The sequence below is a fragment of the Leopardus geoffroyi genome, chromosome C3, assembly GCF_018350155.1.
Source record: "Leopardus geoffroyi isolate Oge1 chromosome C3, O.geoffroyi_Oge1_pat1.0, whole genome shotgun sequence".
NCBI lineage: Eukaryota > Metazoa > Chordata > Mammalia > Carnivora > Felidae > Leopardus > Leopardus geoffroyi.
The window spans coordinates 26,244,613-26,262,889 of record NC_059338.1 but is presented as its reverse complement, the minus strand read 5'-3'; the positions used below and the strand labels follow the sequence as shown (position 1 = coordinate 26,262,889).

The window sequence follows — 18,277 nt, the reverse complement described above, 5'->3', positions numbered from 1 at the left end:
CTCACTCTTATCATCAGTCCTGCATGTCCTGCTGGGTTTTTTTCTCTTTTATTCCTGTTCTTTCCCTCCCCTCCCCTCCCCTCCATCACCTTTTATTCTCTCCTTCCCAACTTTCTCCCTGTCCATCCATCCGTTTATTTATCTATATAGTAAGTACCTGTAAACCCATACCCACAACAAAAGATAGAACTTTCATGATTAGCAAATATCTAAGCTTCAGATTTCACTACCACCACCACCAACCCATCTTCTCTACCTCCCTACTACCAGAAGTAATCATTACTTAACAAATTTTTTACATTTTTAATTGTGATAAAATATTCATGACAGAACACTTGCCATCTTAACCATTTTTAAGTGTACCGCTCAGTAGTGTTAAGTACATTCCCTTTGTTGTGAAACTGATCTCCAGAACCCTGTTCATCTTGCAAAGCTGAAACTTCATACCCGTTAAACAACTACACCCTATTCCCCCCTCGTCCAGCCCTGAACAACCACCATTCCTACTTCCGTCTCCATGAATCTGACCACACGAGGTACCTCATCGAAGTGGGATCATTCAGTAGTTGTCCTTTTGTGACTGGCTTATTTCACTTAGCATAATGTCCTCAAAGGTTATCCATGTTGTAGCCCATGTTAGAATTTCCTCCTTTTTGTGGCTGAGTAATATTCCGTTGTATTGGTATGCCACATTTTGTGTATCCACTCATCCATCCCTGGACATGTGGATTACTTCCACGTTTTGGCTGTTGTGAATAATGCTGGGATGAATATAGACGTACAAATACCTCTTTGAGACACTGCTTCCGGTGTTTTTGGATATACACCCAGAAATGGGATTGCTAAATCATATGGTAATTCTATTTTTAGTTTTTTTAAGAACTGCCGTGCTGTTTTCTATAGAGGCTGCCCCATTTTACATTCCCACCAGCAATGTGGAAGGTTTCCAGTTTTCCACATCCTCACCAACACTTGCTATTTTCTGTTTTGTTTTTTGTTTTTTAATAGTAGCCATCCTAATGGGTATGAGGTGGTATCTCATTGTAGTTTTGATTTCTATTTCCCTAATGATTCGTGAGGTTGAGCCTCTTTTCATATGCTTGTTGGCCACTTGTATATCTTTGGAGAAATGTCTACTCAAGTCTTCTTCCCATTTAAAAGAAAATTAATGTTTATTTATTTTTGAGAAAGAGAGAGAGTATGAACTGTGGAGGGGCAGAGAGAAAAGGGAGATGCAGAATCCGAAGCAGGCTCCAGGCTCTGAGCTGTCAGCACGGAGCCAGATGTGGGGCTTGAATCCACAAACCGTGAGATCATGACCTGAGCCGAAGTTGGATGCTCAACCAACTGACCCACCCAGGTGCCCCCCTTTGCCCATTGTTGAGTCAGGTTGTTTGTTTTGTTGTTGAATTATAGTAATTGCTATCTTGAGTCCTGTTTTTTTTCTTTTCCTCTTTGCTTATTATATAGTTTTACTGCATAGCACTCTTATTTCGCCTGCTGCATAATATTTCATTGTTTGATTCTACTGCAGTTGAATTGTCCATTTCTCCATTGATGAGCTTTTGGGCTCTTGCTAGGTTTCTGCTATGATGAATAGGGCTGCGAGGAACATTTCTGTGCATGTACAAGAGTGTCTTGTGGGTACACAGCTAGGAGTAGATTTGCTAAATCATAGTTGGTAAATGTTCAATTTTAGGAGGCAATGTAAAACGTTTCCCAAAGCGGTTGTATCCTTAGCAATGTATAAGAAATCTTCAACGTCTTTCAACACTTGATATGGTTAGACTTAGTAATTTTTGCTAATTGACTGAGTATAAATTGGTATCTCATTATGGTCTTGATTTGCATTTCCCAGATCACCAATATGTTTATTAGCCACATGTATTCCAGTTTGTCTCCTGCCTTAATTTTGTTGGTTTGCTATTCTCTTATTTGCTTACAGAAGCTCTTTATGTATATTCTTGATGGTAATCTTTTGTCAGGTGTGTGCAAGACCCAGTATCTTCGTCTGGGTCTTGTCTTTTCATGTACCTTAAAATTTTTTCCAAGTGAAGTTTATTAAGGTATAACTTACGTAGAATAAAATTCACCTGTGTTAGGTGTAGAGCCTTATGAATTTTGCAAACACGTATAGTTATGTAATAACCATCCTCATCCAGATATAGAGCCTCTCCATCATTCCAAGAAGTTCTCATGTACCCCTTTTTGGTTAATCCTCTCCCCACTGACCCCAGTCCTTATTATGTCCCTCCAGTTTGCATTTTCTTTTCTTTTTTTCTTTTTTTCTTTTTTTAACGTTTATTTATTTATTTATTTATTTATTTAATTTTTTTTTTAAGTTTATTTATTTTTGAAACAGAGAGAGACAGAGCATGAACGGGGAGGGTCAGAGAGAGAGGGAGACAGAATCGGAAGCAGGCTCCAGGCTCTGAGCTGTCAGCACAGAGCCCGATGCGGAGCTCGAACTCACCGCAAGATCGTGACCTGAGCTGAAGTCAGACGCTTAACCGACTGAGCCACCCAGGCGCCCCAACGTTTATTTATTTTTGAGACAGAGACAGAGTGCAAGTGGGGGAGGGGCAGAGAGAGAGGGAGACACAGAATGTGAAACAGGCTCCAGGCTCCGAGCTGTCAGCACAGAGCCTGACAAACTCACGGACCGTGAGATCGTAACCTGAGCCGAAGTCGGACGCTTAACCGACTGAGCCACCCAGGCGCCCCCAGTTTGCATTTTCTAGAATATCACACAAATGAAACATACAATATGTAGCCTTTTGAGACTGACTTCTTTTACTTAACACATTGCATTTGAGATGGCTCTAACTTGCTACATGTATCAGTAGATCATGTCTGTTTATTGATAAGTACTACTCTGTTGCATTATATACCACAGTTTATTTATCCCCTCACCCGTTGACAGATATTTGGCTTGTGTCTAGTTTTTGACAATTCTGAATAAATTTACTATAAATATCCACATGTATGTTTTTATGTAGACATATATTTTTATTCCTCTTGGATAAATACCTAAGAGTGGGATTACTTGTTCATATATTAGCTGTGTGTTTAACTTTCTAAAGTTAAACAGTTGGCGGTAGAGCCAAACTGTTTTCTAAAGTGATGTACCATTTTTTATTCCCATCAGCAATATGCAAGTTCCATTTGCTTCGCATCCTCACCAGGACTTGGTATTATGAACTTTTTTGTTTACTGAGCTCTTCTGACAGGTATAAAATAGTATCTCGTTGTGGTTTTAGTTTGCATTTCCCTATTGACTAAAGGTGATGAGTATCTCTGTGTGTGTGGATTTGCCAAAAATACATCTTCGTTGGGGGAAGCGTCTGTTTAGACCCTTTGCCTGTTTTATTGGTTTATTTGTTTTCTAATTATTCAGTTGAGAATTCTTTGCATATTGTGTGACCAGCCCTTTATCAGATTTGTGTTTTTTAAACATTTTTTTTCCCAGCTTGTGGTTTGTCCTTTATTCTCCTACCAGTGTCTTTCCAATGGCCGTGCAGGGCCACCTAGCCCTCCTGGTCATTTTTCCTGCTGACTCGGGGGCAGGCATAGCTGCGGAGATGCACTTGAGGCTGAATTCTCCACCACCACCAGCAATCACCTGGGGGACCTTCTGAAGAGACTGATTCTCCACATTGTTTGCTGTTGTGTTTGGACTGGTCTAATTTTGCTGGATCTGTGGGTGCGAGCGCTCACATCTATCTTGAACTTTCCAGAGCAAATGCCCATCTTCCTTAGTTAGAGAACCTCTTTTGGCTTCAGAACACAGGTCCAGCTGTACTGAAATAACAGTGTCCGATTTTAGCTGGATTTTTTTGCACCTTTGGAATGTGAGATCCACTCACTGAAGCAAGTTATCAAGGAAAGTTAGCGAATCTCTTTTCTTGGAAATGTCATTGTTGAACACTCATGATGCTCAGCCCTGGGCAATTTATTTTGAGGAGAAATAACTTTTAAATACATCTGGGAAAGTGTTTTGAGTTTTTAGAAATACTGTCAAAATTCTGTAATCCATGCAAGCCCATAAGAGAATATGTTAAAAAAAATTATTTCTGTCCAGTTTGTATTAATTTATGTGGTAGTAGGTTTTTCTTCCTAATTTGTTTTTGCATTGACTAACATCAAATTTAATCTGCCAAGAGAAAGAAATGAAGTATTAAAATTGGAAAGAAAGAGATGTTATGATTGCTTATAGATGATACAATTATTTATACAGAATACAAAGAGAATCAAAAACTATTTTTTTAAGTTTATTTATTTAGTGTGTGTGTGTGTGTGAGAGAGAGAGAGAGAGAGAGAGAGAGAGATCCCAAACAGGCTCCGAGCTGCCAGGGCAGAGCTCGACGTGGAGCTTGAACCCACAAACTGTGAGATCATGACCTGAGCCAAAACCAAGAGTCAGACGCTTAACTGATTGAGCTACCAAGGCGCCCTCAACTGAAAGCTACTTTTAATTAAACTTTTTATTTTGAAACAATTATAGATTCATTGGCAGTTGTAGCAAATCATACAAATAGATCCCTCATATACTTTGCTCAGCTCCCCCCAGTAGTTTACAAAACTATAGCACAACCTAACAGCCAGGTTACTGATAATATATGGTCAAGACCAAAACTATTTCCATCACAGCAAGGATCCCTCTTGTTGACATTTTAAAGCCACACCCATCTCCTCCCAGCACAACCTACCTTCCTTAACCTGTGGCAACCACTAATCTATTCTCCATTTCTATAATTTTTGTCATTTCCAGAATGTTATATAAATGGAATCACAATATTGTGATCGGCTTCTTTCATCCAGCATAATTTTCTGGAGATTTATCTAAGTTACCACACGTATCAATAATTCTTCCCTTTTTGTTGCTGTGTAGTATTCCACTGTACTATACCACAGTTTAACCATTCACCCATTGAAGGATACCTGTGTTGTTTCCATATGCGGGTATTATGAATAAAACTGCTGTATGCATTGCTGTACAGGTTTTTGTATGAACATAAAGTCTTTATTTCCTGGGGATAAATGCCCGGAAGTGAACTTGCTGTGTCATCTTATAGTTACGTCTAATTTCTTAAGAAACTGCCAAACTATATTGTAACTCAGATGTACCATTTTACATTTCCACCAGGAATATATGAGTAATCTAGTTTTTCCACATTTTACCAGTGTTTGGTGTTGCCATCATTTTTTTATTTTAGCCATTCTGATAGGTCTGTAGTGATGGCTCATTCCCCCCCTTTTCATTGTGTGCTTCATTTGCATTCCACTAGTGCCTAGTGATGTTGAACTCCTTTGCAAGTGCTTATTTGCCATCTGAGTATCTACTTCAGTGAAATGTCTCTTGGCCATGTTCCAATTGGATTGTTTGCATCTTTGCTGCTGAGTTTTGGAAGTTCTTTATATATTCTAGAACTAGTTTTTTGTCATATGTGTGATTTCTCCCACTCTTAATCCTCTTTTGCAGAGCAAAGTTTTTAATTCTGGTGAAGTCCTGATTATCATCTTTTTTATTTTATGGATCATGTTTTTGGCATCAAACCTAAGAACTGTTTGTGTATCCCTAGATCTCAAAGATTTTCTCCTGCTTTAATTCTACAAGTTTTACAGGTTTGCATTTTACATTTAAGTCCACCATCCATTTTGAGTCCATTTTGTATAAGGACTTGGGATGAGATTCTTTTTTTTTTCTTTCTTTTTTCTTTTTTTGTCCTATGGATGTCCAGTTACTCCAGCACCATTTGTTGAAAAGGCTGTCTTTCCCTCCATTCCCCTATTGCTTTTGCATCTTTGACAAAAAGCAGTTGAGCACATTTGTGTGGGTCTACTTCTGGGTTCTCTATTTTGTTCCATTGATCCATGTGGCTGTTCCTTTAGCAGTAGTGCTGGATTTATATAATGAGTCTTTCAGTTGGGTGGATGGGTCCCTCCCATGTGTTTCTTCTTTTTCGAGATTGTGTTAGCTATTCTAGTCCCTTTGTATTTCCATATACATTTTATAACAATCTGTCTGTATCTAGTAAAAATCTTGCTGGGATTTTGATAGAGATCGCATTGAGCCGGTATACCAATTTGGGAAGAATTCACATATTTATCGTGTTGCGTCTTATAATCCATGAGCATCATGTCCTGTCTCTGTGTTTAGATTTTGATTTTTTTGGTAAGTGTAGCGTAGTTTTCTGCATACGAATATTGTACATGTTTTGTTCATTTTATACCTAAGTATTTCATTCTTTGAGGGACTGTAAATGGTATTGTATTTTTAATTTTCCTATATGTTCATTGCTTGTATGTAGAATACAGTTGGTTTTTAAAAAAAAATTTTTTTTAACGTTTATTTATTTTTGAGACAGAGAGAGACAGAGCCTGAATGGGGGAGGGTCAGAGAGAGAAGGAGACACAGAATCCGAAACAGGCTCCAGGCTCTGAGCGGTCAGCACAGAGCACGACACGGGGCTTGAACTCACGGACCGTGAGATCATGACCTGAGCTGAAGTCGGACACTTAACTGACTGAGCCACCCAGGTGCCCCTACAGTTGGTTTTTAAATGCTTGGTTTGTATCCTAGAATGTTGATGATTCCATTTGTTAGTTCCAAATGTTTTTGTTGTTGTTGTTGTTGTTGTTGTTGTTGTTCTTTTCTTTGTTTTTTGTAGATTCCTTGGGGTTTTCTACATAGACCGTTGTGTTGTCTGCACATAGAAATAGTTTTATTTCATCCTTTCTGCCCTGTATTCCCTTGACTGTCTTTTCTTGCTTTATTCCACTTGCTAGACCTTCAGGTGCTATGTTGAATAAGAGTGGTGAAAGTGGACATCTTTGCTTTGTCTCCAGTATTAGGGGGAAAGCATTCCATCTTTCATGATTAAGTATAATGTTAGCTGTGGATGTTTTGTAGATTTTTAAAAATCAAGTTGAGGAATTTTCTCTCAATTTTTTTTCTGAGAGTTTTTTAAAATCATAATGGGTGGTGAATTTTGTCAAATGCTTTTCCTGCATTGATTGATAGGATCATGTGATTTTTCTTCCTTAACTTGTTAATATGGTACATTACTTTGACTGATTTTAGAATATTAAACCAGCCTTGCATCCCTGGAATGAACTACCTGGTTATAGTTACAATTCTTCTTATACAATGCTGAATTCTATTTGCTAATATTTTTTTAAAATTTTTTTTGATGTTTTTTTTTAATTTTGAGACAGAGAGAGAGAGAGAGATAGTGGGGGAGGAGCAGAGAAAGAGAGGGAGACACAGAATCTGAAGCAGGCTCCAGGCTGCTGTCAGCTCCAAGTTGTCAGCATAGAGCCCGATGTGGAGCTTGAACTCATGAGCTGTGAGATCATGACCTGAGCCAAAGTCAGATACTCAACCGACTGAGCCACCCAGGTGCCCCTATTTGCTAACATTTTTAAAGGATTTTTGTATCTATATTCATGAGAGGTATTATTGATCTTTAATTTTCTTTTTCTTTTCTTTTTTCCTGTCTTTGTCTGATTTTGGTATCAGAGTATTATAGCTTCATAAAATGAATTGGGAAGTGTTGTCTCCTATAGTATGGAAGAGATTTTCTAAAATTGGTGTTGATTCTTCTTTAAAAGTTTGTTAGAATATTTCAGTGAAGCAGTCTAAGCCTGAAAATTTCTTTTTTGGGAGTTTTTAAATTATGAATTCAACTTCTTTAATTATTATAAAGCCATTTAATTATCTGTTACATATTGGGAGTTGTGGTTGTTTGCATTTTCAAGGAATTGGTCCATTTCTACTGTTTTTAAATTTATTTGTGTAGAGTTGTTGATAGTGTTTGTTTATCTTCCTTTTGATGTTTGGAAGGTCTTTAATGACCTCTCCTTTTTCATTTCTGATATTGGCAATTGTGTCATCTTTTTTTTCTCTTCTTCAGTTTTGTTAGAGGTTTGTCAATTGTATTGATCTTTTCAAAGAACTAGCTCATGTTAAAAAAAAAAAAGGACCAGCTCATGTCATTGATTTTCTATATTGGTTTTGCTTTCTAGTTCATTGATTTCTGTTTTTTCTTCCTTCCTTCCTTCCTTCCTTCCTTCCTTCCTTCCTTCCGCTTACTTTGGGTTTATTTGGTTCTCTCTTTCTACTTTCTTGATGTGGGACCTTCCATTATTGACTTGAAACTTTTTTTCTTCTCTAATGTCTGTATTTAGTGCACAAATAAAGTCAGGATAAAAATAATGATGTGGACAATTTCAAGCTCCTCTTACAGATAAAGAGGTAATTTTCCTAGTAAGTAGAAAGTTCCCTCAAATTGCTAAGAATAAACCAACTGCCTGGTAGAGAAATGGGCAAAGAATAGGAACAATTAAAGAAAAGGAGAGGCACCTGGGTGGCTCAGCCGGTTAAGCGTCCAACTCTTGGCTTTGGCTTGGGTCATGATCTCACAGTTCATGGGTTTGAGCTCTGTGTTGGGCTCTGTGCTGATGGCGTGGAGCCTGCTTGGGATTCCCTCTCCCTCTCTCTCTTCCTGCCCTTCCTCACCCCCAAAATAAATAAATATTTAAAAAGTAAAAATAAAGAAAAGGAAAATACTCAACCTCACTCATAATAAGAGAACCACAAAAGAGACACCAATCTCGGTGCATTAGATTGTCAAAGACCAAAAAAAACCTAGTAGTACGCCATATTGGAGAAGTGGGAAACATAAACTCAGATATTGCTGGTGGGAGTGTTTGTCTCAGCCTTCATGGAGAGCAGTTTGGCCAAATTTTCTTTGACCCAGAAATTCTGCATCCAAGAACTTATCCCAAAAATATTCTTGCAAGTGTGAGAAATCACATATATCCAAGGATCTGTATTGCAGCAATTTTTTGCATCCAATGACCACAAATATCCTAACTGTCTGAGAGTAAAGGATGGAGCAAATAATTAGGATATGTTCATACAATAGGATACTATGCCACTGCTAAAAGCAGTTTTACATGAGCTAATACAGAAAGATATATAAGATGTTTTCTAACTGAGAAAAACAAGGTAGATGAAAAATATGTATCATATGTTGTAATTTTTTAAAAAAGGTATAGCTATGCATATACCACCAGCCTCTGGAAGGATACACAAGAAACTGGTAACAGTGGATGGCCAGGGGGAGGGGCTGAGTAGAACTGGGAGGCTGGGGATTGGGGTTCGGAGGGGAATTTACTTATATATACTCATATACTTATATATATTTTATTATATACTCTTTTGTATCTTATGAGTTTCACATCATGTGAAGGGATTACATATTCAAAAAAAAAAGTAAAATAATTTTTTAAATGCTTAGCTTAGGGACGTCTGGGTGGCTCATTTGGTTAAGCATCCTACTCTCAGTTTCGGCTCAGGTCATGATCAGAAATAGTGACAGAGACAGAATAAGTCTTTATTCCCTGTGCACAGACTAAATATCCAGGGGGAGAAGGGGCATGAACCAAGACTCAGGAAAATTTCGATTTTATGTGTCTTCAGAAATACACACTTACACAATTATAGGATTCTAAGGCAAGAAAGTGTTGGAGAACCCCAGACCCACTTTTATTTTGTGATTGAGGGCAGGACAATCTGAGAATAAACATTTGCTAAGAAGAAATCTGTAAACACTCCCCAGGCAGACATTAAGGTAGGAATGCCAGGAGATAACAGTTTGGGAGCTGGCAGACATTCCTTCTGGTCATCAGTTGGACGCACTCTGCCTTCTCCTTGTCGCTGGGGAACACATTCCACTGCCCACTGTGGCCCCCTGTAATGCAGGCCTCATTCAGATGAACCCAGAAGGTGTCTGGCCTTCTGGAATCTGGAGGCAGTGCCCAGCAACCTGGGAGTGGTCCCCACCCATCTGTGACTGAGAGCCACTGTTGCAGCCTGTTGGACATCAAGTGTCTTTGTTGATCATGGTTCCTCCCCAGAGCATCAGGTGTCCGTCCTGGAAACTTCCTACCCCTGGGTCAGGTGGAGGGTCTTCATCATGGATTCCAAGGCTCCCTTCTCACTTAACCCTGAAGTCCTGTGAGCAATGATGATAAATAAAAACATTGGTGGTGATTATAACCTCCTCATCTTTAAGGTTATCTGTCTGTCTGTCTTTATAGCTGTCTATCTCTCTTTAAATCACAGCTCTCATTTGATACTCACAGCAACGTGATACTCATAAGGCCAATGTGATCCCTAATTTTCAAATAACAGTAAAATATTTGTACAAGGATTTGGTTCTCAAGTGCTTTCCTATACATTATCTCATAGCAGCCCTCCCAGTGCCCTCATGCAGGCAAGGGAAGTTTTATTAACCCAGATATACAAATGGGGATATTAAAGAGGCAGGTGTGGGATAGTGGGCCTTTGGGATACGAACATGTGGGTTTGAATACTGACTCAATGGGCTTATTACACCTATTTCCTCCAGTGTAAAATGGGGATAATAATATTTGCATCCTTTGTCATCAGACTGGATTGTTGTTAGGATTAAATGACTATAGTTCCAAAGGATTTCAAGAATTAGCATTCGAATGATTTCTTGTTTCTCAATCTAACATTTAAAATTTATTTTTATTTTGGGGTGCCTGGGTGGCTTAGTCAGTTAAGCTTCTGACTTCGGCTCAGGTTATGACCTCACAGTTCATGGGATCTAGCCCCACATGGGGCTCTGTGCTGACAGCTCAAAGCCTGGAGCCTGCTTCAGATTCTGTGTCTCCCTCTCTCTCTCTGCCCCTCTCCTCACTTGCACTCTGTTTCTCTCTCTCTATCTCAAAAACAAATAAAAACATTTTTTAAAAAATTAACAAAAATTGTTTTTTTTTTAAATATTTTGCAAAGGAAGAGAGAGATTAATATAAGGAACCTGATGTACTCATCATTATCTGCAACAGTCACCAGTACAAGGCCAGTCTTGTCTCAGCTATACCTCTATCCACCCTTTCTTCTTTTGCTTTATTGACCTGTTTTCAAAATAATGAAGTATTTCCCTAACATCCTCGAGATGGGTTGTGTGGAGTTTTAAAAGTTATTCTTAGGGATTCATAACATATTTGTTATGTTTCAATCTATTGCAGATATGATCCTTACTGCTATTCAGCTTGACCAAGGAAACCTTATTCTAGTTGACTTTTGAGTCCTTTTGGCATGATTCTTGTAGTCTGTGACACTGCATTTGCTTTTTTTGGTTTGACGAGATGTTCTAGACTCATCTTGTACATTTACTGCCTCAGATGTTTCTTCAAAGAAGCCTGATTTCTTTGTGGGGGGATAGTATTTAGAGTTCCTAAACAGATCACCAGGGGTGCTCAATCTTACTGGGATGATCCTTGTTTCTAGGTATTACAGTGAACAAGGCTAGGGAGTGTGTGGGGTGTGTGTGTGTGTGTGTGTGTGTGTGTGTGTGTATACACATATGTACAGATAAAACATATGAAGTTCATATTGATACTCCAGTTCACAGTCAGGGCTGCAGACTTTTTACTTGATCTCTCAATCTTACATCTGTTTCACCTTTCAAGAAGAAAACCTTTTTTCTCAGCAATATCAGTATCAGTATATTGCAATATCAATATATCAGTATATTGCTGAGAAATCAGTATTCATTTGACCTATCCCACGATATATTACAAAAGTCGCAGAGTAACAGTAACATCAGTAATATGATTATTGAAAACAGTTTAGGGTTGGGATGGCACAGGAAAGAAGCAGTTCTTTTTATTCTTAGCCGTGTCTTTCCAAGGATATAGAGTCAAATTACTTTGTTTTAGTTTCTGTGTGTGTAGAGCCAACCAACTGGACACATAAACTCATTTGTGGATTTTATTTTAATTTTAGGCATTTCTTGTAGAAACAGTAATTGTGCTTTTGTAAGTGTGTCAGGTATTTACGTGTTCCAAAGTAAATCCACAAAATAAGGTCTATTCAAAGCCCAGTTTCTGTCCCTGTCCTGTCCACTTCAGTCCCCCGCCCCTACCCGGTAGGTCTTTTAATTTTTATTTTACGCTTTATCCTTTTATTATCTTTTTAAAAAAATAAGTGAATACATATTTACCTGTGCATTCCTGCCCCTTTCTTGAATAAATTATACCCATATTAAGCATACTTTTTCCTATCATGTTTTTCTTCACTTACTAGCAGAGATCACAACATAGGTATACAGATATATTTCAAATGGATTTCTAGAACTGGGATTGCAGGTCAAAGAGTGACTGAGTGCATGTGTAGTCTGATAGATGTTGCCACGTTCCCTTCTACAAAGGTGGATTTTATCATTTCCTGCAGACACATTTTTAATGTTAAAGGAAGTGATTAAGTGAGATGTGTCATCTGCACCGAGAAAGGTTAAATGGTTGCCCAGAGGGACTGGCACTGGGCTTGAACTTGCAAATTCTAACTAATGGCCTGGTGGTCTGACTCACTCTACAGTACCTTCTCCCCACTTTACAGATGAAGAAAATGAGACACATGCAGGGAAATGATCCACCCTAAATGTCATAACAAACTAGAACTTCAAATTCATGTCCCCTGACCCTAAAATTAGCTCTCACTTCTATATGCTATAGATTTATTTATGGTGAGCTCAGTTTGGTTACCTGTAGGTGGGGAAGAAAAACACAGTAGTTCTCCTAAGTTAAGACAATTAATGAGATAATTATGGGTAAATTCCCCCATAGGTACAAGAGAAATTCTCCAAGATACAGCTTAACTCCTTTAGGTGATGGGGAATCCGCAATTAGATCTCGATGTCAGGGCACTCACTAATAACGATGTAGGAATGAGAGACCACCAAAGTCTGACACGTTTAGGCACCTTGCAGAATCGCTGTCATTTCTTGCACAGCACCTTGAATCTCTTTAAACAAAGATGTCATTGTGCTATGCAAAACTTTCCAAATGGTTGTGGACAAAGATGTAATTTCCCAGTGAGTGAACAAGCTGCAAACCACAAAGCCTTTTCTCTTTCTTTCCTAGAGTGACCCTGGGGCTCTTCTTTGTGCTTGCTTTGTGACAGGTTGATTGACTTATGTGCAATTTGGGACCCTGGAGTTTTCCTTCCTGCTGTGGGCTGGAAGAGAGCCTCTGGTTTTGCAAGAAGGAGGCTGAATGAGGCAGAGACGGTGAGTGTGTGAGCCCTCGGGCTGGTGCACAAGACTGAGAGGTGGGGGTGGGGGGAGATTCTTGCCTCCTGCCCCTTCTCTCTGATGAGCCAAGGTTCTTTGGCCCCCAGAGTCTCGTGAAAGGACATACCCTTCCTTCTCCCTAGAGTCAGCCACAGAACCAGACCTCCAGGCTCTCCTTTGCAAGGAGGCTGGCACTGGGGAAGCATTTACTCCTTTTGTCCAGCAGATGCAGTCAGCGACATTAGTCTTGTCATTGTCCCAACTGTCCACCTGAATTGAAAGATTGGGAAACAGCTTTGTAACCCCCAACCCTCCCCCTTAGCCTGGCCTCTACAACCTGGGAGCCTCCTGAATGACAGCTTCAGCATATGGGGGGCAGTCTGGGAACCCCTCCTCTGGGCGGGGAATTGGGCCCTGGCAGATGGACAGCTGTCCACGGCGCAGTAAGCCAACCCGAGGCCGACATCACTGATGCAGACCCTGTATGCACGGCCTGCATTGTTCCATTCTCGGCCAGAATTTCCTGCTGCCCCACGGCTCCTGTTTTAGTCTCAGGCTGGGGTGGCAGGGGAAGAAATGCGGGAAGAGAGGGCTACAGTTTTAACCGAGGAGTTATTGGTGACAGATCACAAGCTAGCAACCCAGAGGTCTGAACAGGGAAAGGTTTCCTCATTCTTGGCTTTGGGCACCTCTGCCTCATGGCATTTTGTCTTTCTCCAGCCCTCTTTCCAGACGTCTTCTGTTCTCCCAGGAGTTGGAGATGGGGCTAGAGCAGAGCGGGGAGGGGAATGCAGGGAGGGGGTCAAAAGCTGGGAGCAGAGCATTGCTGACATGGATTCCAGATCTGGACACAATCCAGCTCCTCTTGCTCGGTGACTTTAGGAACGTTTCTAACTGCTCTAGGCCTGAGTTTATACAATGGGGACGGTAATGAACGTCTTGTAAAGATTAAGTGTATAAAGAGCCCTGCGCAATGCCTGGCATGTAACAGGTGTTCAGTAAATGAAAGTTACTATTATTTATCCTATCAACAGAGCTCAGATATGCTTGTCTTATCAAAGTAGTTTCTGTGTGGGCCTTTTGGGGGCCACAACTGGCTTCCGACACTGTCAGGTTTCAGGGACCGCTTGGGAATTCCAAATGACCGCGGGGCTTTTCAATGGATCATTGTTACTAAGTATCGAACTTGAACGTACTGCTTGATACTGGGGGTGGGGGAGGTGCCATTCTTTTGTTTTACTGTATTTGGAGGACCCTGATTGCAAAAGTGGTATATACCAAGCTATTTTCTTTTTTTCTTTTTTTTTTTTTTAATTTTTTTTTCAACGTTTATTCATTTTTGGGACAGAGAGACAGAGCATGAACGGGGGAGGGGCAGAGAGAGAGGGAGACACAGAATCGGAAACAGGCTCCAGGCTCTGAGCCATCAGCCCAGAGCCTGATGCGGGGCTCGAACTCACGGACCGCGAGATCGTGACCTGGCTGAAGTTGGACGCCTAACCGACTGCGCCACCCAGGCGCCCCCCAAGCTATTTTCATGAGCATGTAGAGATAGGTAACACGGCATGGGAACAGACCCCCAGGTTTGCGACAGAACCCGGAGGTCGTCTGTTGTGTTACCGTGCCCCCTCTCTGCATGCACTCTCCCCCCTGTGCCCCCCAAAGCCCGTCACCACCCTCCCTGGGCACCATAGGTGGCCCCCCCCAGACCCCCGCCTGAGGAGCACCTCCCTTGTCAGGTGATAGCAACTTCACAGCGCGACAGCACATCTGGCTAGCAGCCCCAGTCTCGCCCTGAGGCGTGCTGCCTGATGCCGAGCAAACCTGTGCTAGCTCGCACATCGGAACACTTCCAATCTGATCAGCAATCCCTAACACTGGTTCCAAGCTTTCTTTTTATAGTGTGTCCGTTTCATTATGCCATTCAACTTTCATGACAAGTCAGTGGTGCGAGCAAGGCTGGTGTCCTCATGCCATTTGGTTGATGAGTAAACTGAGTCTCAAGAAGTTATTTCTCCAGGGTCCACAAAATTTATTAGCAGCCGAGCCCATTCTAGAATTTAGTTGCCCAGAATTACGGGCTGTTTCTCGCCGTGACACCGCACTGCGGCCTCCAGGCAGAGGCACCTGCACAGCACGAGGGGTCAAAGGGTCAAAGGACTTTCAGCCGCATAGAGAAACCTTAAAAAGAAAAGAAAAGAAAAGAAAAGAGTGCAGAGAATACATGCGAGCAGGCACATACGGCTGTTGAGGGAACAATAAGTTCTGAGAACAGGAGAGCTGGTCCAGCTTTTTTAGAGGGTGACGATAATCGTCATTATAATAATCAGCGCTCTGAGTACTCCCCATATGCACCGGGCACTGTGCTGTGTACTTGACGTGCATTTTCCATTTTATCCTCACAACAAACCTACGAAATAGGGCCTATTATTATTCACATTTTATCAGTGACAGAAATACAGGAAGTTTAAGGCCTGTACCCAAAGCTGCACGTCTCAGAAAGTGCCAGCACTTTGAATTTGAATCTGGGCAGTCCAGCCGTGGGACCCACACAGCTGGGTTTGGGGTGGCCTGTTCCAAGTGTTCCCGGAAACTCTGGGTAGCCTCTTCTCAGCCCGCCTCCAGCCAGGTTCCAGGTGGGAATCTGTTTGCGGAAGCCTCATGGGGCAAGTCCTCTGTTTCTGGGTCTTCCTTCCCTCTGGCTCTTCCCCTTTTGTTCTGAGGCCACTGCCATCTGGAGCTGCCCCAGGCATCTGCTGTCAGCACACTCCTCCCTCCCCACGTGAGGCACCTTCCCCACTCAGACTCTTCGCTCCCCTCCCTCCTCTCCCCCACCCCGCGCTCCACCTCCGGGTCCCCACCAGGCGCTCAGAACGGACACCTGCCCTCTGACGCAAGACAGAGAAACCCCTCGGTTCTCCAGGCCTTCAGTTTCCCAGATGGATCCATTCGGTTAATTGCACTCACACTCCTAAGCCCTTCTGCCCGAGCCTCCTCTCTCCAGAAACACGGTAACAGGCCACCTCGGACAGCGTGGGCTCAGGACACCATGTGGGGTGATTGAGAGGGGCCATGGGTCTTCGTTAGGAACTTTTTTGCCCCGAGACCAATCCCAGGCCCCTGAGGCAGTGCCCATGCTTAGCCCCCTTCTCCTGGGGGCGCTGAGATCTACAGGCTAGGTGTGGAGACGTGGTAGCAGCAGTGAGGCAGGTCAAAGCTATTCCCCTAATAGCTGTCTACACCATTTCTGCCGAAACGATGCGTTCTCTTCTCCATTCCTCAGCCTTTTCTGCTGCCCCGCTAAACCCACCTTTTCAGCAGAAGCTGGGCTGTTGAGTTGGAGACACCAAGTCGCTGCTGAGTTTCTATTTCTAATAAGAGGACCACATCTGTAGCAAAGGGAGCCCCTTCTACGTGCTGATGCACGCGCTTCTCAGGGCACAAGACACAAAGCTTTCCTCTGCACCGCTGGAGCCGATCTTTGGTGTAAGCATTGTAGCTGCCAGCACTTTGCACCAGACTCGCAGACACGTGGCGCATCTTCCAACGCAGGCAACAACCTTCCCTTGTCTGTGCCACCTCCCTCCTCCAGGCTCCTGCATTTTCACACCCCCAGCCTGCAGGAGCCTGCCGGGGTGGCAGTTGGATCCGGACTGATGTCTGTCTGGGATGTAAATGGAGGGGGCTGGAGGGAGACAGGGGGGACAGATGACACTCCCTCCTGCTGTCTTAGCCCTTTCCTCCCTGTGCCCCTTTAGCAGCCCAACAGGAATTTTTAAAACGCAGCTGGGTGTGCGCTGTCCTTGGAATCTCAGCTGCTACACCCATATGGATAGCGGGTTGGAAGTTACCTCCGTAGAACTGACATGGCTCCCTCTCTGGGGCTGACTCTAGCCAGGTGCAATTGCCACCGTTGGCCATGGGGCATTGGTGGATGAAGCTGCTATGAATAAGGGGTAGGAAGGGCTTGGGATCAGGAGACCCCAGCAGAGGCAGGAAAGGAAGGGGCCCACCGCTGCTTTGGCTAGTCTGGGATCTTGCAGGAGCCTCCTTTGCCCTCTGGTCTGAAGCAGACAACTACTGGGCACATCACCATATGTTAGCTTTAAGACTGATATTAACTCCTTGGCCACAGAGCCAAGGCTAGTTGCACAGGCATTGTTGTGCATTTCATACATCTACAAAGTAGACTTCTGTATTCCAAAGCCCAGCCTGCCCAAAGCTATGTAGCGATGCAATACACCGGCCATAACTTGGGAAAAAGGGAGAAAGGACCAGTGACTTTTGAATGCTGGGTTTGTGCCAGGCCTTGGTTTAGATGCTATACATATAACTTAGCCCGTTAATTGATTTAAAGTGAATTAACTCACAACAGTTCATTGAATTAATAATCACTGAGGGGAGCCTGGGTGGCTCAGTCGGTTGAGCGTCTGACCTTGGCTCACTTCCTGATCTCGTGGTTCGTGGGTTTGAGCCCTGCGTCAGGCTCTGAGCTATCAGCACTGAGCCTGCTGCAGATTCTCTGTCTCCCTCTCTCTGTCCCTCCCCTGCTCTCACTCTGTCTCTCTCTCTCTCTCAACAATAACCAAACATTAAAAAAATTAAAAAAGAAATAATCATGGAAACAACCTTTTATCAAGTGTATTCATCCCACTCTTAAAGACAAGAAAACTTAGGCTCTAAGAGAGAGTAAACACATTGCTGAAGACCATGCAGCAGAGGGCACCTGGGAGGCCAAGTCTAAAGTGAAGAGTCCGCCTCTGGATTTTGGCTCGGGTCATGATCTCACGGATCGTGGGATCAAGCCCCACGTTAGGCTTCTGTGCTTACAGCAAGGAGCCTGCTTGGGATTCTCTCTCTCCCTCTCTCTCTGCCCCTCCCCTGCTTGTGTGCGCTCTCTCTGTCTCTCTGTCTCTCTCAAAATAAATAAATAAACTTAAAAAAGATCACGCAGCCTGTGGACAGCTGAGGTGGCACTGAAGCCCAGGTGTGTGGCTCCAAGTTCATGCCCTTTCCACGTGCCAGAGGAATTCTCTTGAAGCCTCATCTCTGAATTCATGTCTAGTGAGTTTTCCCTGGTCTGCATGGTTTCCGAGCTAGTTCATTGTTCATTGTTCACCTCTATTGATTAAGCCCAGCCCTGTTCTGTTTTGAGCTGGAGTTTATTC

The 18,277-nt window shown here is 42.5% G+C and overlaps 1 protein-coding gene across 19 annotated transcripts in view; it reads left to right on the top strand.

Moving 5' to 3' along the window:
- NFASC (neurofascin) overlaps positions 1 to 18,277 on the top strand; it is a 183,821-nt gene that overhangs the window by 74,993 nt on the left and 90,551 nt on the right. For 18 of the 19 annotated variants that reach the window (XM_045456301.1, XM_045456302.1, XM_045456299.1 and 15 more), the window contains exon 2: positions 13,001 to 13,106. The exons of the other annotated variant lie outside the window; for it this stretch is intronic. In XM_045456301.1, the coding sequence (XP_045312257.1) occupies positions 13,001 to 13,106 (106 nt within the window). The remainder of the gene's footprint in view (positions 1 to 13,000; positions 13,107 to 18,277) is intronic. 19 annotated transcript variants of the gene reach the window in all.